This window comes from Leopardus geoffroyi, chromosome B1, assembly GCF_018350155.1.
Source record: "Leopardus geoffroyi isolate Oge1 chromosome B1, O.geoffroyi_Oge1_pat1.0, whole genome shotgun sequence".
NCBI lineage: Eukaryota > Metazoa > Chordata > Mammalia > Carnivora > Felidae > Leopardus > Leopardus geoffroyi.
Genome location: NC_059327.1, coordinates 69,005,023 through 69,028,876, shown reverse-complemented (window position 1 = coordinate 69,028,876; position 23,854 = coordinate 69,005,023). Strand labels below are relative to the sequence as shown.

The window sequence follows — 23,854 nt, the reverse complement described above, 5'->3', positions numbered from 1 at the left end:
TTCCAAATATAAGACATCATATGGAATCATACAATTTTAGATCAAAAAGTTACCTTAATCATCTCATGCCAGTCAGAGTGGCTAAAATGAACAAATCAGGAGACTATAGATGCTGGAGAGGATGTGGAGAAATGGGAACCCTCTTGCACTGTTGGTGGAAATGCAAACTGGTGCAGCCACTCTGGAAAACAGTGTGGAGGTTCCTCAAAAAATTAAAAATAGACCTACCCTATGACCCAGCAATAGCACTGCTAGGAATTTACCCAAGGGATACAGGAGTGCTGATGCATAGGGGCACTTGTACCCCAATGTTCATAGCAGCACTCTCAACAATAGCCAAATTATGGAAAGAGCCTAAATGTCCATCAACTGATGAATGGATAAAGAAATTGTGGTTTATATACACAATGGAATACTACTTGGCAATGAGAAAGAATGAAATATGGCCTTTTGTAGCAACATGGATGGAACTGGAGAGTATTATGCTAAGTGAAATAAGTCATACAGAGAAAGACAGATACCATATGTTTTCACTCTTACGTGGATCCTGAGAAACTTAACAGAAGACCATGGGGGAGGGGAAGGGGGAAAAAAAAAAGTTAGGGAGGGAGCCAAACCATAAGAGACTCTTAAAAACTGAGAATAAACTGAGGGTTGATGGGGGGGGGGGGGGGAAGGGGCAGAAAAGTGGGTGATGGGCATTGAGGAGGGTACCTGTTGGGATGAGCACTGCGTGTTGTATGGAAACAAATTTGACAATAAGTTTCATGTTAAATAAATAAATAAATAAAAATCATCATCTAGTGACCCTTTCGTTTTTTGGATGAGGAAACTGAAATCTAGAAAGGTTAAGTGATTTGTTTAAGATTTTAGGGCTAATTAATAGAAAATTTAACAAAAACCAGATCTGATTCCCAATCTTAGAAATTTTTTCTCTTAAAAAATGTTTTTTTCAGCCTATTCCTGAGGAAAGCTAATTGAAAAAGAAATAATAATGTTCATAATTTTCATGCAGCATATCAGTGCTTTCATGCCTTAAAAATTAAGAAAAATTATCTACCTCTGTGTGGTACAAGATGGTCTTCAACTTCTGTTGTACCTCGAATTACTACCCACTATACTATTTATCCCCGGGATAAAGACAAGCGATGGGAAGGTAAGTAATAATTTCTGTAGAAGAGTCGAGGCTTTTCTAGATACTTTGTATCGTTTTGTGGAGAGAAATATTTTTCATGATAGTATAAAATCATCTAATAATATTTCATAGCTTTACCAACACTATCACTTACTGATATTGAGATAAGCAAATATCTGCTAAGTTTATAGTAGTAAATCCCAAAGCCGAAAGTTGGCTTCTAGAAGCTAAAGATCTACACTGGAAAAGAACCTAACAGAACGTCCAATTAATACAGTAATATGCTTAGTATAATTTTCATGCAAAGCAGAGGGGCAATTTCTATAACTAATGCTTAGTACAGTATAGTATTTGTAACCCAGTATGTGATTTTTATCAGATCATGTTCATCACAGAATTTTCATGTATTTTTTTAAACATTTTTTCCTTCCAGGAGTGAACATGGAGAGGTTTGCAGAAGAAGCAGATGTAGTTATCGTTGGCGCAGGCCCCGCAGGACTCTCTGCAGCAGTCCGTCTAAAGCAGCTGGCTACTAAACATGAAAAGGACATCCGTGTGTGTCTCGTAGAGAAAGCTGCTCAAATAGGAGCTCATACTCTCTCAGGGGCCTGCCTGGATCCACGTGCTTTTGAAGAATTATTCCCAGACTGGAAGGAGAAGGGAGTATGAAAAATTGGTTTTTATACAAAGCATAATCTTTATTCTATCTCTATTTCCAAATTATAGAATATGGAAAACCCATTTCACATAATTCTATCTCTTAGAGGGTTATTATAGATAGGTATTTTTTTAACTTAAAAAGAATGAAAAAAATTGAGTCCTATCAGATTTTGAGGGTATTTCCTAACTTGTTCCGTAGGTGTTTATATCATTGTTCTTATTAAAGCTTTCTGTCAATTTCCTGAAACAGTGCAATATGTAAAGCCAAAGAGGATAGTCTAACCAAATGGTCTAAAGAAAGAAATTAATAGGGCCTCTCATAACCTAAGCAGAAAAGGCACTGGTATGATATGTAGAGAACTGTGTTAGTTTTACTGCTTTCATAATTTGTAGGACCTTGGTTAAAATCTTACACTTTACATGTCTTAGTTTTTTCTTCTATAAGATGGGTTATGTTGTATCTGCCAACATTAGAATATTCACTACCTGTGAATATACTTTGTAAAGGTCAAAAATTATATGATTCCTGTATTATTTCTGTATGGAGTAAATTGAATTCCAAAAATTTCATCTATGTTTTTCTTTCTAAAACACCAAGCTCAGGGCACTGGGGTGACTCACTCAGTCAGTTAAGTGTCTGACTTGGGCTCAGGATGGTGAATTCAAGCCCCACATCGGCCTGCTATCTGCGCAAAGCCCACTTTGGATCCTCTGTTTCCCTCACTGTCTGCCCGTCCCTCGCTCTCGCACACTCTCCTGATCTCTCTCTCAAAAATAAATAAACACTAAAGAAAAGACTTTAAAATAAAAGACCAAGCTCCTTTAAACTAGAAATACTTTAGTTATACCTAATTAACTTCCTTTTTACAATATTGTATCAAAAATAGATCTCATTGAATTGCTATAGTATCAATTATATTAGAAAAAGATTTTCTAAGCCCAACTGAGCAGATACAATCCATTACATACATGTTAATTGTCTATATCCAAAGGAAAAATACAACTTCTCTTCTGTTTTCATCAAGCAGGAAGTTACAACTTGGAGCAAGCACCTAGGCTAACCTCCCACAGAGAGAGGGAGACAGGAAGCCATGTCCAAGATGTCTCCAAGCCCCCCCACCAACAAAGACATTTCTGGGATGTAAAACTGGCTTATTTAGGTTCTAAAAAGATTCCTAAACATCTCAAAGAGACAAAGAGGATTTATAGTTCCAAGTTTTCTAAAGGAAATGATGAAAGAAAAGTGAGGAAAGTAGTTCACTTTCCCTTTGACAGTTTTTTTTTTATTATTTCTATTTATCATTACAAATATGAACTAAAAATTTCCTTCTTTTTCCTTCTTTTGTTTTCAGGCTCCACTTAACACTCCCGTAACAGAAGACAGATTTGGAATTTTAACGGAGAAATACAGAATTCCAGTGCCAATTCTTCCAGGTAAGGTATGATAAATATTTGTAGTATCTTAGAATTCCATACATGGAAGGAACTACATTTCATCTGGTGAAATCCCTTCCTCTTACAGATGAGAAAACTGAGGCCCAGAGATTTGAAGGACTTACCCAAAGTTATATAGCTAACTTGTAGTAAAACAAGAATAGAACCTGGTTCTTTGTCTTTTAGTCTAAAACAATTGAGATAGCCTTGTAAGCCACTCAGAATTTTAATTTAGTGTTGTAATGTTGTTTTTAATTTAGTGATTAGAATTTTTGCCAAAATTGTAGAAAATAAATGAAATTATGACCATTAGATAGTGTGTATATTTACACAGAAATTATACATTGATTGGAATTTTTTTAATGTTTTATTTATTTTTTGGAAGAGAGAGCACAAGTGGGGAAGGGGCAGAGAGAGAGGGGGACAGAGGACCCGAAGCAGGCTCTGTGCTGACAGAAGCAAGCCCAATATGGGGCTCAAACTCACGAACTGTGAGATCATGACCTGAGCCGAAGTCGGCCACTCAACTAACTGAGCCACCCAGGCACCCCTATATTGATTAGAATCTTTAAGTTAAGTATTTGTGTATTTTATTTAGATATTTTATTGATAAAATGTCAGACTGATAAGCATATATTTGTAGGTCTTCCAATGAATAATCATGGCAATTACATTGTCCGCTTGGGACATTTAGTAAGCTGGATGGGAGAACAAGCAGAAGCCCTTGGTGTTGAAGTATACCCTGGTTATGCTGCTGCTGAGGTTTGTACAGCTTTATTTTGGTTTTAATATTTATAAGAATCTCTTTTCTTTTGAATATAAACCAAGGATAGTACAAATGTAAAGAAATAGATATTTTAGAAAAGCCATGGAATTTCAGAATTGTAAGATTAGAAGGAATCGTGAAAAGATCTAATCCAAAGAGGACTTGAATTCCTTATTTTGTACCTTCATCAAGTGATTGTCTAATTTACAAATGAACACCATCAGGAGTGAAATAATCTCTATCTGATGTTTGGATTGTTGATAATACTCTCTTATATTGAATAGAAATATATCTTCTGTTTCGCACCATGTAGAACAAATCTGTGCCATCTTCCAAGGACAGTTTTCCAATTATAATTATGCCCTCCTCTCTTCTTCCTCACTTTCACTCTGGTGTTTTTTCTTTCCTAGGTTAAATATTCTCAGTTCTTTCAACCATAATGTGACATAATTTGAGTTCCTTCAGTATTCCTCAGTGCCCTGAGATTCTTCCCTTTTTATCCTCTTTATAAAGCGGTACCCCAAATGAAAAAACTGCTTCAAGAGAAGAGCTATTGCCTTCTTCATTCTGGAATCTGTTCTGTTTCTCTCAAAATAACTCTTTTGGCAAACATACCATACTATTGATTCGCACTTAGTGTTATTGGGGAAATGATTAAAAATAAAATCCCTTACTGGGGCTCCTGTGTAGCTCAGTTGGTTAAGCCTCTGACTCTTGATTTCTGCTCCAGTCATGATCTCAAAGTTCATGAGCTCGAGCCCCACGTCAGGCTCTGCGATCACAGTACAGAGCCTGCCTGGGATTCTCTCTCTCCCCCTCTCTCTGCTCCTCCCCTACTCACATTCTCTATCTCTCAAAATAAATAAAGATAGATAGATAGATAGATAGATAGATAGATAGATAGATTAAATAAAATCTCCTACAAACCCAGAAAAATCTGTATAAGTTATAAAAAAAAAAGTTTTATTATTTATAAATTTTTTTTTCAATGTTTTTATTTATTTTTGGGACAGAGAGAGACAGAGCATGAACGGGGGAGGGGCAGAGAGAGAGGGAGACACAGAATCGGAAACAGGCTCCAGGCTCTGAGCCATCAGCCCAGAGCCCGACGCGGGGCTCGAACTCACGGACCGCGAGATTGTGACCTGGCTGAAGCCGGACGCTTAACCGACTGCGCCACCCAGGCACCCCTATTATTTAATGAGCATTAAACCAACACTGCAATGCATGTCACAGGCAGTCTGCTAGGGAGATTGCCAAAACAGAAAGAAATATCATTCTCTCACATAACCACACAGATACAATCCATTACATATAGTTTAAGTGTCTTTATCCAGAGGAAAAATAAAATTTCTTGTATTTTTTTGACAAGCAGGAAGTTATAACTTAGAACCAAGCACCTAGCTTGGTTCTGTTCCCACAGAGACAGGGAAATAGGACACCATTCTCCATGGTGTTTACATTTCAAATATGTCTCCATATTTGGAGAAACACATTTCTGAGATGCAGATCTGGCAGAAGTCTTAAATAAGACTTTTAAAAACATTCCTATATCTCAGAGAGACATAGAAAGGGTTTACAGCTAAGTTTTCTAAAGGAAAGAATTGGAAGAATCGGCAGGAGGGGGAGGGGAGTTCTTTTGTTTTCGGCCTCAGGGAAAATTGAAAAAAAAATTTTTTTAAGTTTTTTTATTCAGAGAGAGAAAACGAGCTGGGGAGGGGCAGAGAGAGAAGGGGACAGAGGATCCAAAGCCAGCTCTGTGCTGATAGCAGAGAGCCTGATGCAGGGCTTGAATTCACGAGCAAAGCTGTGAGATCATGACCTGAGCCAAAGTCAGACACGTAACTGACTGAGCCACCCAAGTGCCCCTCAAAAATTTTTTAAATTTGTTTTTACCCTTACAATATGTAAGTCAAATAAAACATATAAGTCCCTGTATTATACTTGGTGCTATACTAATTTTTGTTTTACCAGCTCATATATATGCATTTGGGTTTTTAGACCCAAATGTGGGGTTTTGCATTTTCCTGATTAAAATATTCTTGACTGGGATCAGTGTAAAAGTCACACTTTGTAGAATCTATGATTTTTAGTTTTTGTGAACAGACACACACATATACACATAGTCTGTTACGCTTTTCTTCTTTTCCTCAGTCCATTAAAGATCATCATCAATAGATTAATGATCTGTTTGTTGGGTTTCTTTGTACTCTGAGTCAGACTTCAGTTCTAGTTCAAAGCCACATTCTACGGTTGATTGATTCATTTTTAGGGTAAGAAATAAAATATTTATATGTTTTTCTTTTTCATATCCATTGCCGCTAATCCTTGTTTCATCTTTTCACACCTGTGCTTTCTGTGTGATTCTAGTGTACGTTTTGTACTTCCTTTCTCAAGAGCATTTTTCTCCATAGGGGAATCGGAAGCCAAGTAAGGGTTACAGAGGATTGATTGCTATTTCTCATCGTCAGAATTACCCTTTTGACCAGCTTTTGCCAGTCCTTCTTGCTCCAGAAATAAACTTTGATCACCTTTGGGCTGTCTTGAGCCTCTTTCTGTTTTGTTTTGTGGTTTCATTTTCTTTGGTGTTTTGTTTGGTTTGGTTTGGTTTTTTTGGTGGGGGGAGGGGGTCTTAGCTCATTTGGAACAGAGGCTTTCCTGACACTATTGTTTTCCCACCCACACTGATGGTCTTCATTTGTTACAGGCCCTGATTTCAGGTTCTGTATACGTGTTTTTGATACCTGATCTCTTCAGAGAGCTTTTTGTTTATTGTTACTGGTTTCTTTAGTGACCTCTGTAGTAGCTTACCACTTTTCTTCTTCAAAAAGTTGTGGCATTTCTTTCATTTCCAACTGTTAGAGCTGTGTTCTTTTATACACTAGAAGGGAGTATCTTTAAAACATGTGTCTTTTTTTTTTTGCCTAAATGTTTTAAAGCCTATATTTCTGTAATCTAGAGAACATGCTCACTTTCTTAAAAATCCAAGACTGTTTATTGTTTCTTTTCAAGGTGGTTGTGAATCCTAGGTGATAACAAAATATGTTTTCATTTTAGGTCCTTTTTCATGAAGATAGTAGTGTAAAGGGGATTGCCACTAACGATGTAGGGATACAAAAGGATGGTGCCCCAAAGGTAAACATCTTAACAGTTATGAGCTTAACAAACTGACAAACAAAACAAAGAAGAGAATCAACTTAAATGCAATAATTTAGTTTTGCTACAGAGTGTATGCTAATAGTGTGTGTTAGAATATGATTAGTGTGGAATTTTTCTCTTGTTAAAAAATACAGAAGCATTTTTGAACTAAAAAATGACTTAGACAAGTCAATATAATGTGTTTAAGAATACTTTTTTAAAGAGAAAAACATGACTCGTACAAATATAAAACAAACATGTGACAGATTTTATTTTACTCATTAATAAATGACAGACTCAGTGAGCAGTTCAAGGAGAATTCAAAAAACATACCCATGTGTAGGTCATCAGTAAACTGCATTGCCACTTCCACAATTTTCATTTCTATGGACAAGAATCATTTGTATTACTATCAGTCATGTTGATAGAGTCTTTGACATGATTTTAATATCTTTTGGTAAATATTAAACTGATTGCTTTCCTTTCATTCAGATATAATCCTGGTTGGTTTTCAGGTTTTTACAACTTTTATTTTTGAATTTGCAAAGAAAAGCTCTAAGGGGATGGATCCATAAGATTCCCTGGAAAGGACAAGGAATAAAACATGTTGCTTTCCTGTAACAATAGGACAAAACACAAATTAACACCTCAATAAATTAATTTGTCAATTCATATTTATGTGTTTATTGTCTTAATTTCTCAACTGGATCATAAGCTCCATGAGGGCAGAGATCATGGAGGGTTACTCCAGTACCTACCGTATAGTACCAGGTAATATCAGGTCCTCAATAAATATTTGTTAATTTAGAATTTATCCTTCCTTCTGCCATTCTTGAACAGAATTGGGAATCTCGTATTGAATCTCCCTGCAGATGTTCCTGTTTCTTACTGCTTCCTGCCTAGAAATAAGCAAATGGCAAAGCTTTGGAGTCTTACCTACTTCATTGTTCTTCTAAGGGTTTGACCAGATTCATCAGAATTATATGAGGTCTGGGACTCAGTGTGTCCTGTACTAGGGCCCAAGAAGTTTTTTGTTTTTGTTTTTGTTTTTGTTTTTAATGCTTATTTTTGAGGGTGCAAGGGAGGGGCAGAGAGAGAGACATAGGATTGGAAGCGGGCTCTGCACTCACAGCACCAGTATTGTAAGAATATATATATACGAGGGTGTATGTTTTATAAACATTGTTTTTGATCACAAACTGGAAACAGAGTTAATGGTTATTATGCATTAGCAGAACAGGTGAGTAAGCTATGGTATTTCCACATGGACTACTACTATACAGCCTTTGAAAAGAAAAATTTGAACTATACAGTGACTTGAAAAGATTTTCATGAAGTAGTATTGAGAAAAGATACAGAACAGTTTGTATTATATGATCTTATTTTTTGTAGAATAAATCAAGAATCGAAAAAATTTAAGTGTGTATGTATCTCAGAATATATGTATGTTTATGTATTTGGGTAAAACTGTACATACTAGATTGTTAATATGGTTTATGGATGAAGTATAATAAAAGGAAGCAGACAAGAACAAAATAAAAAGGTACTGAGTGAGAGTTGTTATAGGATGTGTATGCAAGTGTAATATACATGTATGCATTATTATGACACTAGTAAGTATTGCTCAAGAAAAAAAAGTTACCAGTAAGCATGTGAAAGATGTTCAGAATTTCTAGTAACCAAAGAAATTAATTTATTGTTAAATTAATGAGATAATTCTTACCATTCAGACCGAAAATATTTAGCACCAAGTATATTCGTGTAAGAAATGCTTTATAGTAGTGAAACACACTGGAACGGTGTGATTGTCCCACTATTGAAAATTGTTTAAAAAATTAGGGGACTCTATTCAAGCATTAAAACTGAATGCTATACGAGGACGCCTGGGTGGCTCAGTCAGTTAACTTTATCAAGACTCTTGATTTCAGCCTAGGCCATGATCTCACAGTTTGTGGGATCGAACCCCACATCACGCTTTGTGCTGACAGCACGGAGCCTGCTTGGATTCTTTCTCTCCCTTTCTATGCCCCTCCCCCTGCTTGCTCTCTCTCTCCATCAAAATAAATAAATAAATAAATAAATAAATAAATAAATAAATATTTTTTTAAAATGAATGCCTTATTTGGTGTATATTGCCTTAGACAAAGCACTAATGTGAAAGCAGTTATAAAACAGTTTGTCAGTGTAAAACTACTATCTGTATGAATGTCTGCATACACACATACATGCAAGCAAAATGAATAGAGAAATATCAGAAAAGATATACTTCATTAGAGACTTTCCTGATTATTCTGTATTCCTTTATTAAGTAACTTTATTGAGTATCTACATCATGGTAGGTGTTAAGTGCAAAATATATAGAGCAAAAAAGAAGTAAAGACTTTAATTGTAGCTCTTTTTCTACTTGGAAAAAAATTTCAGTTTTATAATATACATTGAACAATAGAGGACAAGTATAATTAAAGTGAAAAGTAGCTAAAGAGTATATTTGGTATGATTGTGTTAGAAGGATATAAATAGGCTCTGTATAATTTTTTATTCATGGAATTTTCTGGGATGATTCACAAGAAAACTATTAATAGTGTTTTTTGCTTCAGATGATGAGACTGGAAAATTGAGCAGGGGGAAATGGCTTTTCTCTTTTCACTTTATTTTCACTTGGAGAGAATTTTTTTAGCAGGAGCATGCTTTATTTCATTTTTAATTCTTATGCATTCATTCAGGTACTTTGGAAGTTATAAAGAAAAATACAACAAAGACACAGGATATATTGTAACATTTTAAATTAGATTCCACTTACAGCAGTACCTAGTTTTATTTCTAGGGTTATGTATTTGTACTGTTTCTTCCATACCTGAATCATGGTTCAATTCAAAACTGACCAGACAACTGATGAATGGATGAAGAAATTGTGGTTTATATACATAATGGAATACTACTTGGCAATGAGAAAGAATGAAATATGGCCCTTTGTAGCAACGTGGATGGAACTGGAGAGTGTTACGCTGAGTGAAATAAGTCATACAGAGAAAGACAGATACCATATGTTTTCACTCTTATGTGGATCCTGAGAAACTTAACAGAAGACCATGGGGGAGGGGAAGGAAAAAAAAAAAAAAAAAAAAAAAAAGGTTAGAGAGGGAGGAAGCCAAAACCTAAGAGACTCTTAAAAACTGAGAACAAACTGAGGTTTCATGGGGGGTGGGGGAGGGAGGGGAGGGGAAGTGATGGGTATTGAGGAGGGCACCTGTTGGGATGAGTGCTGGGTGTTGTATGGAAACCAATTTGACGATAAATTTCATATTAAAAAAAAACTGACTAGAATGTGAATATTTTTTAAATTGTCAAATGTTGCAATTTAACGTTTTTGTTTTTTAGACAACATTTGAGCGAGGACTAGAACTACATGCCAAAGTTACAATTTTTGCAGAGGGTTGCCATGGACATCTAGCCAAGCAACTATATAAGAAGTTTGATTTGAGAGCCAACTGTGATCCCCAAACCTATGGAATTGGACTCAAGGAGGTATCCTGATTTGTTTTTTGTAATTTTCATTTTGAAATATGGAATTTAAACTTGTTTGTATTTTTATGTAGTTTATAACATTGATATAATTTTATAGTTGTTATATTTTTCCTTGACTTGAGATGTTCATTAAGACTAAAAAGATTTCAGATATTTTTTAAGGGGCTAGAAAACACTGCTAATCAAATTCCATTATTATCTAAATTGTATCTACATGTAATTGTTTTATCAAATGTTGCTTGAAGGGTGCCTGGGTGGCTCATTCAGTTAAGGATCTGACTGTTTCAGCCCAGGTCATGATCTCACAGTTCATGGAATAGAGCCCTGCATCGGGCTCTCCACTGACAGCCTAGAGCCTGCTTGGGATTCTCTCTCTCTGCCCCTTCCCTGCTTGTATTCTCTCTCTCAAAATAAATAACTAAATAAACTTTTTTTAAAAAATGTTGTTTGAAATCAAAGTCTTGAACTTAAATATTTTTTTAAGTTTATTTATTTGGGGAGAGAAAGGGAGCGAATGGGGGAGGGGCAGAGAGAAAGAGTCCCAAAGCAGGCTCCACACTGTCAGTGCAGAGCCCAGCGTGGGGCTCGGACTCATAAACTGTGAGATCATGACATGAGCCAAAATCAAGAGTCAGATGCTCAACCAACTGACCCACCCAGGCACCCCAAAAATACTTGTAATATTAATTTTTTTCATTATAATGCCATCTGCCCTAATAAGATTTGACCTGATACCCATATGCTGTTTGTAGGGTGACCGCATCTTACAAGAATTGTTTCTTCAAAATTGCACTGTGAAGATAATTTAGTTTATGAAATATATACTCAGCCATAGTATATTGATTTGAAACCTAAAATTTAATTAGGTTAAGTATTGTATATATTCTCAGTTTATCCGATCTCTGTTTTCCCAAACCTTGTGCTTATTAGAGTGTAAAAGATTAATTATAACCCTTTTGTTTAATTTTTTTTAGGGTAAAGCTCAGAAAGTTTCAAATTCCATATATAACTAGATTTATTGTGAGTAAAGGCTTAATTGTTTTGGTAGGTTGCAGATAGCACGTAACGTTATCTGATTTTTAAATAATATTTCAGATAGAAATTGTTTAAAATTAAAACTAACCATTCTGAAAATAGATGAGCAATTTTTTTCATTTGGGGGGGTAGTGCAGGAAAGCATAAACTATATTATTGAAGAATAACATATGTAAAGCAACAGGTCTTAAGTGTACAGCTCAAGTAATTCTTGTAAGGTGAGCACACCCATGTAACCACCAGCCAGATCAAGATGCAGAACATTACCAGCACCCCAGAAGTTGTGCTCATCTCTTCAGGGTGTTTCCTATAGACTTCATAACTTTTCTGACCTGTTTCCTTTAGTCCGGTTTATCATACTGCAGTTTGATATAATTTTCTTTGATATGCGAAGTACTTTTTTTGTGTTTCTCAGTGTATTACTTTTTTTGTGTATTACAGTCTTTGACTTGAAACTTTCATAACTAAGACATAAAACTTGGCAAGTTGTATATTGTGGTGATAGAAAATATTTAATACTCTAGGACTTTTTTTTTTAAGTTATGGATTATTGATGAAAAGAAGTGGAAACCTGGAAGAGTAGATCACACTGTTGGTTGGCCCTTGGACAGACATACTTATGGAGGCTCTTTCCTCTACCATTTAAATGAAGGTGAACCCCTGGTAGCTCTTGGTTTTGTGGTAAGTTACATGCCCAATATGGAAAATTCTGTTAGTCATTGGATCATCAGTGTTAAGAAATCTGCAGCATGTAAAATGCTTTTTACTTAAAAAAAAGAAAAAACGCTTTTCATTTAAAGGTCCCTTTCTAACTTTGTCAGTCTGTAAAGTGCTTGTGGCTATTAATTGGCATTAGTCTATAGCTTTTTAAACACTATAAATATACTTTATGTATACTTTAGGAATCATAGCTACTAAATGCCCAACACTATGCTAGATGCTTCACTGAGAATCCTAAATTTCATAATAATCCTAAGAAGTAGGTGTGTCCTTATTTTACTGACAGGACACTGAAGTCCAAACAAGTTAAACAACTTTCTCAAATACACCCATTAAATGACAAGAGGCAGGATTCACACCTGAGTCTGTGTGACTTCAAAGCCCATTTTCCACTTAGGCATGCTGTCACTAAAAATGAAAGCAGCACTGGGTTTGAATCTATAACTTTTATCTATTTATTTTATTTTTTCAATATATGAAATTTATTGTCAGATTGGTTTCCATACAACACCCAGTGCTCATCCCAAAAGGTGCCCTCCTCAATACCCATCACCCACCCTCCCCTCCCTCCCACCCCCCATCAACCCTCAGTTTGTTCTCAGTTGTTAAGAGTCTCTTATGCTTTGGCTCTCTCCCACTCTAACCTCTTTTGTTTTGTTTTGTTTTGTTTCCTTCCCCTCCCCCATGGTCTTCTGTTAAGTTTCTCAGGATCCACATAAGAGGGAAAACATATGGTATCTGTCTTTCTCTGTGTGGCTTATTTCACTTAGCATCACACTCTCCAGTTCCATCCACGTTGCTACAAAGGGCCATATTTCATTCTTTCTCATTGCCACGTAGTACTCCACTGTGTATATAAACCACAATTTCTTTATCCATTCGTCAGTTGATGGACATTTCAGGTCTTTCCATAATTTGGCTATTGTTGAGAGTGCTGCTATAAACATTGGGGTACAAGTGCCCCTATGCATCAGCACTCCTGTATCCCTTGGGTAAATTCCTAGCAGTGCTACTGCTGGGTCATAGGGTAGGTCTATTTTTAATTTTTTGAGGAACCTCCACACTGTTTTCCAGAGTGGCTGCACCAGTTTGCATTTCCACCAACAGTGCAAGAGGGTTCCCATTTCTCCACATCCTCTCCAGCATCTATAGTCTCCTGATTTGTTCATTTTGGCCACTCTGACTGGCGTGAGGTGATATCTGAGTGTGGTTTTGATTTGTATTTCCCTGATGAGGAGTGACGTTGAGCATCTTTTCATGTGCCTGTTGGCCATCCGGATGTCTTCTTTAGAGAAGTGTCTATTCATGTTTTCTGCCCATTTCTTCAATGGGTTGTTTTTCGGGTGTGGAGTTTGGTGAGCTCTTTATAGATTTTGGATACTAGCCCTTTGTTCAATATGTCATTTGCAAATATCTTTTCCCATTCTGTTGGTTGCCTTTTAGTTTTGTTGGTTGTTTCCTTTGCTGTGCAGAAGCTTTTTATCTTCATAAGGTCCCAGTAGTTCATTTTTACTTTTAATTGCCTTGCCTTTGGGGATGTGTCAAGTAAGAAATTGCTACGACTGAGGTCAGAGAGGTCTTTTCCTGCTTTCTCCTCTAGGGTTTTGATGGTTTCCTGTCTCACATTCAGGTCCTTTATCCATTTTGAGTTTATTTTTGTGAATGGTGTGAGAAAGTGTGAATGGTCTAGTTTCAATCTTCTGCATGTTGCTGTCCAGTTCTCCCAGCACCATTTGTTAAAGAGGCTGTCTTTTTTCCATTGGATGTTCTTTCCTGCTTTGTCAAAGATTAGTTGGCCATACGTTTGTGGGTCTAGTTCTGGGGTTTCTATTCTATTCCACTGGTCTATGTGTCTGTTTTTGTGCCAATACCATGCTGTCTTGATGATTACAACTTTGTAGTAGAGGCTAAAGTCTGGGATTGTGATGCCTCCTGCTTTGGTCTTCTTCTTCAAAATTACTTTGGCTATTCAGGGTCTTTTGTGGTTCCATACAAATTTTAGGATTGCTTGTTCTAGCGTCAAGAAGAATGCTGGTGCAATTTTGATTGGGATTGCATTGAATGTGTAGATAGCTTTGGGTAGTATTGACATTTTAATAATATTTATTCTTCCAATCCATGAGCACGGAATGTTTTTCCATTTCTTTATATCTTCTTCAATTTCCTTCATAAGCTTTCTATAGTTTTCAACATACAAATCTTTTACATCTTTGGTTAGATTTATCCCTAGGTATTTTATGCTTCTTGGTGCAATTGTGAATGGGATCAGTTTCTTTATTTGTCTTTCTGTTGCTTCATTATTAGTGTATAAGAATGCAACTGATTTCTGTACATTGATTTTGTATCCTGCAACTTTGCTAAATTCATGTATCAGTTCTAGCAGACTTCTGGTGGAGTCTATCGGATTTTCCATGTATAATATCATGTCATCCTCTTCTGTGGACCTCTCGTCTACGCTTGGCTCCAGAGAATCCATTCTGCTAGTCTTCTGGCGATTTTCTGGGTTATTTAGGCAGGTGTAGGTGGAATCTAAGTGATCAGCAGGACGCGGTGAACCCAGCATCCTCTTATGCCGCCATCTTCCCCTCGAAAAAATCTATAACTTTTAAATGTAAGCATTTTCTTCCTTTTTGGCCACTTATGTCTTTGCAGTAAATTACATCTTGAACCTTGCAAGGAATGGAAAAAATAAAGTTACTGCGCCTTGCAGTTGGTCGCAACTTTATAATTTAATGTCATAATTAGACTTGTATGTGATACATTAAATTTTTGCATTATTGGTGTTTTTTGACAGATAGCCAAGTGTTCAGTATATCATTTTTGTATAGTTATTCCAGTGACTTAATTTTTTGAGAGCAAAAAAGTTTTGGATATTAATTTTAGCGTTTTGATAATGCCTTGTAAAATGTAGCCTCTAATATTTCTTGTCTTCTTTTTTTCTAAGTATGATTACATTCTGTTTCTTCATTTGTGCCTTAGTAGCACCACATATAGTTTATTAATTTATTACCAGAGTGGGTACTGATACATGAAAAATAATTACAGCTCCTTTCGTAGAAACATAATGTTAGCCACTTACCTACAAATACTTTTCTAATTTGAACTTTTATTTACAGAGCACAAAGATTTATTAACACGGTCTACATTTTTAAAGTTTGGCCAAATACAAACACATGGTATCCTTTTGTTTACCCTTTCTTTTCCAAACAGATTTTATTCAGTTAGGTTTGAGTTACTGCCTATAGTTCTCCAAGTATTATTGAGCACAAGAAACTTAATGCTTTCTCATAAATATTGCTCACATTTTAGTTTGATATAATTTGAAATAAAAATGTCTAAATATATAAATTTACTAAATTTAAATATAAAAATTTTAAGGTTGGTCTAGACTACCAGAATCCATATCTGAGCCCATTTAGAGAGTTCCAGAGGTGGAAACACCATCCCAGCATTCAGCCGACATTGGAAGGTGGAAAAAGAATTGCATATGGAGCCAGAGCTCTGAATGAAGGTGGCTTTCAGGTAACAAAACTTTTTATTTATTTCTGTATTATAAAGTAAACATTGAAAATATAATGTGACAAATTTAGATAAAGAATAGAAAATTATAGAAAGAAACTTTTAAGCAGAGCATCTAGTGTTTATAAAACTGTGTCACACCATAGTTTAAATTAAATTACACTGTGAGTTTAGTTTTAAGAATATATTGATTTCTTGAGATAAATTTATAGGCTTCTTGTTGGTTGCTTGGTTTTTAACCCGAAAATTAAAACTATATGATCCAAGATATTTTCCATTACTCCTTAGCAGCAAGGAAACAAAGACAGATTTAGTTTTCCACAAAGGTAATTAATTAATCCCAACTACCTAGTAACAGTCATGCCTTTTAGGTGGCCTCTGTCAAGCTTTTACCCTGAATTGTTCTATTTTAGTATATGTTCAAAATAAATCTTACTAAATGCAGTTAATGTATTAATGATATATAAACAATGAAATAAGCAATAATAAAAGCTGTTAGTACTATTGTAAAAATATTAAACATGTAAGATGATCTTAAAAATTAGCTCTAAAATCTATACCAAGTGATTTGAAGCAAGTTACATATCTTCTCTGGCTTTGTGGGATCATGTGTAAAATGAAGATGATCCCTTCTGTCTCTAATATTCTAGGAATCTAGAACTATCTTAGAGATTGGACATTTTTTTTTTTTTAATTCTGTTGTAAACGTAACAGATAATAGAAAATGGGGGGACGGGCGCCTGGGTGGCTCAGTTGGTTGAGCATCCATCTGGGCTCAGGTCATCATCTCATGGTTCGGGAGTTTGATCCCTGTGTCGGGCTCTGTCTGACAGCTCAGAACCTGGAGCCTGCTTCAGATTCTGTGTCTCCCTCTCTCTCTGCTCCTTCCCTGCTCACACTCTGTCTCTCTCTCTCTCTCAAAAATAAATAAGTATAAAAAAATTAAAAAAAAAAAAATGGGGGACGAGTAACTTAACCTTTAAAATGAAGTTCTAAATATTTTGTTACTGTAACAATAATTCATAAAGTCCAGTAAAATCAGAGCTAAATTATAAATATAATCATTAGAATCTTAAAATAACAGTGTCCCTGTTGCTATGGAATTATTCTCATGAATAATTTTGTTTCTAGAGTAGTAATTCATTTGCAACAAATATTTATTAAGTTGTATTACTATGTTCAAGCCCATTCAGCTCTTTTGCATATTGTCCATAATACCTGTCAATTTAATTCTACTCATTTTTATAGTATGAAGTTTCCAGTATATTTAATAGGACATCATCAGATTTGTATTTAAAAACATATGGCCTTGTGTATTTCAACCTCTCAGATGATTTTTTTTTAGATTGGCAAGAAGAGTTGACCACGCACACACACATACATTTTACTTAAATTTTCTGATTTAATTAAAGATTCAGAAACTTTTCCAGTAAATTTTTAAAGAACCTTAAGAAGCAATAATTTGGAAAATTCAATTTTGTTTATTTTGAGCTAACAAATATGATAAGATTTCCCCACCCCCCTTTTTTTTTTAATCATACTTATTTTATAACTGGAAGTTTGTACCTTTTAATCCACTTCACATATTTTGCCCTCCCCTCACTTGCCTCCCCTCTGGCAATCACCAGTTTGTTCTCTTTATAAATGAGGTAGTTTCTGTGTACATGACTTTTTATTTCTCTTTTTTTTAGTCTGTACTCAAACTTACCTTTTCTGGAGAGTTTCCAACCTTGTGGTTTCATGTCCCAGAATGCAGCCTTTCCCAGTGCAACTTTTCCTGTCCATAGTTCCTTGACCAGATACCTAGCTGCCAGTAACACTGCCCATACAGTGTAGGATCCTCACAGGATTTAAAAATCCATTTTGCTTGGGGCACCTGGGTGGCTCTGTCAGTTAAGCTTCTGACTTGAGCTCAGGTCATGATCTCACAGTTTGTGGGTTCAGCCCCTACGTCAGGCTCTGCACTGACAGTTCAGAGCCTGGAGCCTGCTTCGGATTCTCTCTCTCTCTCTCTCTCTCTCTCTCTCTGCTCCTCCCCCATTTGTACTCTTTCTGTCTCAAAACTAAGCATTTTTTAAAAATTAAAAAAATAAAAATCATTTTGCTTGGACCATAAGATTTTTATTCTTCGCACTTAAGCACCATTTTGGAAGAACTGGCACTAACAATCCATGCCCTTTTATAAACTTCACACAGTCTTCTGGTTCTTAAATCAAACTTAGTGTTGGCAAGGCCAAAGTCCTATTTAAGAAAAGTGTCATTATCCAAATTACTAACTGTTAATCTCTTTTCAGCTAGTAATATTCAGCTAGTAATATCCTTTCCCCCTCTTGTCTATTTTGTGATCCTGATTTCAGGCTCTTTTATCTAGGCGGTTCTGATACTGAATTCGGTCTGAGAACTATAATCATAAATTCGTTCCCTACATGTACTGTGAACGGATCTGAACCCTGATCTGTCTTATACCAGCATTCCCTCTGCCCTCCAGCTTCTCTTCTCACCACCTCTCCCTCATAGTGAGAATTCTGTAATTGATAGTAGCTGTGGCCACAGATCTTGCAGCTGATGGCACTGGTTTCCCTGTTTATCCTTCTCCCTCTGTGTCCCTTTTGGCACCATCAGCCAAACTCTTACCACCCACCACTTTCTCAACACAGACTTGTGGCTTACTTTAGGAAGCCCTTAAAGAAGAAAAAATAAAGAAGGAGGAAACTCTGCATTGGTCCTCTCTTCTTTCATTTTCAAACTATAGTTAGAATACATTTTCTCATACAATCTAATTTAGCCACTACATTGTAGGGTATATATAAGCTTTTACTGGATAACCCAAATAACAGCACTACCTTTTATTACATTGTTTTTCATGAAAAGTATATACTAAGGCCCAGACAACTGTCTTAAAATTTGGTGGGGGGGGGGGGAGCGCCTGGGTGGTTCAGTTGGTTAAGTGTCCGACTTGATTTCAGCTCAGGTCATGATCTCACGGTCTGTGAAGACTGAGCCCTGCATCAGGATCCGTGCTGACGGTGCAGATCCTGCTTGAGATTCTCTGTCCCTCTGTCTCTGCCCCTCTCCCCAACTTGTGCTCTCACTCTCTCAAAAAAATAAACTTAATAAATAAATAAATAAATAAATAAATAAATAAATAAATAAAATTTTGGAAATTCAACTTATTCTTAACTTAATTAAAATATATCTTTAAAGTAGTAGCTAATTGTCATGATGCCATGGTCAGAACCTAAGTTTCCATCTCTAGATATCAAAGTAAAATAAAACAGGGCTATAGAGTTAACATCCTTTGTAAATCATGTTACCAAGAATGTATGTAAAAGCAGATTACAATTTCTATAATAGTTGTTTAAGTTTACAGAGCATTTTTAGATGTGGATATGTAAAAATAAAAATGTATGTTAATTTCTGGTTGTAAATCTGTCTCATGTAGGTTAGTCAGGGGGCAGAAGAGGAAGAAGTCCTAGAATAATAGTAATAGTCTAACCCTCATTCTTAAAAAGGGGGGGGGGTGGAAACTGCCCTTATTCTGATTTTTTCCTTCAAATTTTTCCCTATAGCTTTAGAAGACTTTAAGAGAATATAATTTGTAATATTGTTCTGCTTGGTTAATTTGAACTAAAAATGCACTTTGAATGTTTCTTTCCTTCAGTCTATACCAAAGCTCACCTTTCCTGGTGGTTTACTAATTGGTTGTAGCCCTGGTTTCATGAATGTTCCCAAGATCAAAGGTTCCCACACAGCAATGAAAAGTGGAATTTTGGCAGCAGAATCTATTTTTAATCAACTAACTGGTGAAAATCTCCAATCAAAGACAATAGGTAAGAAATTCCTATTTAAAGCATAGAAAATTGTCAAGGTCTTCATTGAGATATTAAAAAGAATCTTTTTAGACATACACTTAGTATACAGATAGAGAATGAAAATAAATACAATTAAAAATCTTGAGGTCTTTTTTATGCATATTTCAACCGATATTTAAAAGATATATATTGTATCTGTCCCTTTACACAAAGCACTCAAATGTGTGCTGTGCGAAGAAAACTAACCTCAATAATTAGATTTTTCCAGCAATGTTGTGTTTTATTCAGATCAAAAGTAGAATAGTACCAATGATGTCTCACCTACTTAGAAATGATTTCAAGTTTGGGGTGCCTCACTGGCTCAGTTGGTACAGCATGCTGTTCTTGATCTCGGGGTTGTGAGTGCAGAGATTGGTCAAATAAACTTAAAAAAATTTTTTCTTAATTTAAAAGAAATGATTTCAAGTTCGACAGTACTGCATTCCATTTTATGTATGTAATATACACACTAAGATACCTCACAAATACTGAAGTGTCTTCAATCTGAAAACAGAAGAGCTTTGCACACTGCAGAACCCGGCAGCACCTTTTCCTTTGCAGGCTTTGCCTTCTGCGGTGGTGGAGAGGAAGAGTGAACACTGAAACCTCTGTAAACCCTTAATCTATGAAGACCCTTTAATAGTTCTCAATTTTTCTCAAAATAAAAGCCTCAGCTTTCTTACTCTTCTGATTTCATCTCTTTTTACTCTCCATTCCAGCCACACTGGCTTCTTTACTATTCCTGAAGCATGTCAAGCATGTTCCCATCCCATGGTCTTTACTCATGGCTAACTCCCTCTCTGCCTTCACCTTTGCTCAAATGTCAAACTCGCATTCATGGTGGCCTTACATTCACCATACCAGTTAATTTGCAACACACACAGAGCACTCCCAACACTGCCCCTCCACACACACGCACACACACACACACACACACACACACACACAGTGTTTTTTATATAGTATTCTCCCCCTGTTGGGAAGATACTTATTATCAACTTTATCTCCTGCCTCTTGCAGAGAATGCTTCAGCAGAGCAGGGACTTTGTTCATTATGAATCCCAAATACTTGGCATATAGTAGCAACTCAACGGATATTTGATAAATAAACCTTATTCCTTAGAATTCCAAATAACAAGTGTTCCTCCAAGTAGAAGTATGAAACCTGATTATGCCTTCAAGTATCTTTGTAGAAATGGAGGCCTAGGATGTGGAAGAGGAAGGGGATAGATAGAACATAGACAAGGCAAGAAGCTACTTCAAGGAGAACAGAATAGGTAAGGAGTGTAATTGTTGAGCAGTGGAAGCTTTTTCCTAATTTTCTTGCCAAGTTATCTTTCCTTATTGGGACCACCAGCCATACTTTCACCTTCTTGACACACAGTACCAGCACATAGATGATACTGAAGCAAGTAGATCACCAAAGACTAGATTGAGGAGGACAGCCTGAGGGAGAGGGAATGGAGCCAGAAGAGGCAACATTGTGACTGGGAAGTGTATAGTCACTATGGAGTTTGTGACAGTTAAGAACCAGTTAAATGCATGCAGCAAGTTTTAGGTATTGTTACAATTTCCTAGGGCTGCCACAATAAAGTACCACAAACCGGGCTGCTTAAAACAACGGGAATTTATTCTGAGTTCTCTAGGCATTGATGGGACCTTACTCTGCTGCCTCTAGTCTTCTCACCCCTCCCAGCTTTCTGATCGTTCCAGACATTCCTTGGCTTGTGGCAGAATAACTCTGATCTCTGCCTCCATCTTCACCTCTCTTCCATGTGCATAAGGACACCAGTCGATGAATGAAGGACCCACACTATTCCAATATGACCTCAATTAATTACATCTGCAGTGACCTTATTCTGACCCATCCTGAGATCCTGGGGGTTAGGACTTCAAAATCTTTTGGGGGGGGGGGGGGGGGGTGGGGACACAATTCAACTTGTAACAGGTGGAAGTGTTTCATTTAATCAGTTATAAAATGTCTCACTTTTATAGTAGCATGAACTTTGTAAGTAACCATTTCAGGTTCATTCAGTTTTGAAATGGATTTTCTGCGCTACTAGTTTAAGAAATCAAATGACTTACTGCCTGTTAACAACATATATCAAATGGTATTCTTTTTTGGAAGATGCCAACATTTACACAGGAAAGATTCTTCAGATGTGGTCTCACATGACCACCTGTTTAAATTTATTTAAGATTCACTCATCAAGTATTTCAGCAGCAAAATACCTTCATGATAAAGTATTTTATACTCCTTGAGGTAATTTGACACTTAACACTTCATGTTTTTAATAAAAGGACTCCATGTAACTGAGTATGAGGACAATTTGAAGAAATCATGGGTGTGGAAAGAGCTATATTCTGTTAGAAATATAAGACCATCCTGCCATGGAATACTGGGTGTATATGGAGGGATGATTTACACTGGAATCTTTTACTGGATATTTAGAGGAATGGAGCCATGGACTCTAAAACATAAAGGTAATTCCAACATACTTGAGTATGAGTATTAAATCATTAGCCGCTCATGAATGGGGGCACCTAGTTGGCTCATTTGGTAGAGCATGTGACTCTTGATCTTGGGGTCATGAGTTTTAGCCCCATGATGGGGGTAGAGCTTACCTTTAAAAAAAATTTTTTTTAACCTCATGAATGTAATCCATTAAGTAGTAGAGAAAGTAAATTTAACGTTTTGAACTTGTCTTAGTAGAGAAATAATGAACTCAGTATTTTTAATAGTGTATTGTTACCATAAGAGGGTTAAAGTTTTATTTCTTTGGTAGGGTATTTTCAAGTTTTCATAAAAATGTTTGATAAAGTACTTTTATGTTAGTGTTTTATTTTTATTAAACATCTTTCTCAAAATGGTTTAAGGTTCTGACTCTGATCAGCTCAAGCCAGCCAAGGACTGCACACCTATTGAGTATCCAAAACCTGATGGACAGATCAGCTTTGACCTTTTGTCATCTGTGGCCCTAAGTGGTACTAATCATGAACATGACCAGCCAGCACATTTAACCTTAAAGGACGACAGTATTCCTGTAAACAGAAATCTGTCAATATATGATGGACCAGAACAGCGATTTTGCCCTGCAGGTCAGTAATGTGATTTCCATCCATTCCTAAAACACAAATATTTGTTTTAACCATGTTGGTAATAGACTTCCATTACCATTGGAAGTCTACCATTTTCACTGCATGGAAATTGTAAATGACCCCCTACATACAGCTTCCTTTAGAAAGCTCATTTTTATGGTTCTTATTCTATCAGTGCTGAAATAATAGGGATTTTTTGGTAAGCCTAATTCAGATGACAGTTGTCAAAAAAACTTTTCCCTTTCTATCCTCAGACCAAGATAAGGATTATGGAACATCAAAGAATACCTCTTTCCATGTTCACAGGACTTAAAATCATTTCTGTCATGGCTGCTCCTACACACACATACACAGAGAGTATATATACTAAAATACTAGGGTATAGCCACATTCAGCTCAAAGAAATGGTCCCAGACATTAAATTCATCCTGAATACTGTATCCTTTAGTGTGAACTTTCAATGAGAATTGTAATAGGAATTGGGTCTCAAATGATATGGTAGAATAGTATGTAGATATATGAAAATTAGTACATTCTGGAGGGACTAGAATTTGAATATAAGCTCTCTGAGGGCAGGCACCCCAACTGTCTCTTGACTTTACTTTTAAATAATTTGTCATCACACTGGTTTTAAACTCTTCAAGGGGGAAGGACTGGATGTAATTTGTCTTTTCAGTTGTAGCACACATGTAACATTGGAGCTCAAAAACTGCTAAATGTTGTTCCCTTGTTAGTAAGACTAACTCAGCCAATACTGCTGTACCTTCTACTTTTATCTATAATTTATTTTTTTTTTAATATTAACAACTAGTTGTTTTTAATTTTTTTTTTTAACGTTTATTTATTTTTGAGACAGAGACAGAGCATGAACGGGGGAGGGTCAGAGAGACGGAAACACAGAATCCGAAACAGGCTCCAGGCTCTGAGCTGTCAGCACAGAGCCCAACGCGGGGCTCGAACTCACGGGCTGTG

The 23,854-nt window shown here is 36.2% G+C and overlaps 1 protein-coding gene across 1 annotated transcript in view; it reads left to right on the top strand.

The window, feature by feature from the left end:
- The window catches only part of ETFDH (electron transfer flavoprotein dehydrogenase), a 33,858-nt gene that overhangs the window by 7,692 nt on the left and 2,312 nt on the right, over positions 1 to 23,854 (top strand). The window contains exons 2-12 of the mRNA XM_045464424.1: positions 1,016 to 1,156; positions 1,569 to 1,798; positions 3,148 to 3,229; positions 3,873 to 3,991; positions 7,053 to 7,130; positions 10,512 to 10,658; positions 12,234 to 12,374; positions 15,792 to 15,935; positions 19,594 to 19,762; positions 22,085 to 22,267; positions 22,661 to 22,882. Coding sequence (XP_045320380.1) covers positions 1,016 to 1,156; positions 1,569 to 1,798; positions 3,148 to 3,229; positions 3,873 to 3,991; positions 7,053 to 7,130; positions 10,512 to 10,658; positions 12,234 to 12,374; positions 15,792 to 15,935; positions 19,594 to 19,762; positions 22,085 to 22,267; positions 22,661 to 22,882 — 1,656 coding nt within the window. The remainder of the gene's footprint in view (positions 1 to 1,015; positions 1,157 to 1,568; positions 1,799 to 3,147; positions 3,230 to 3,872; positions 3,992 to 7,052; positions 7,131 to 10,511; positions 10,659 to 12,233; positions 12,375 to 15,791; positions 15,936 to 19,593; positions 19,763 to 22,084; positions 22,268 to 22,660; positions 22,883 to 23,854) is intronic.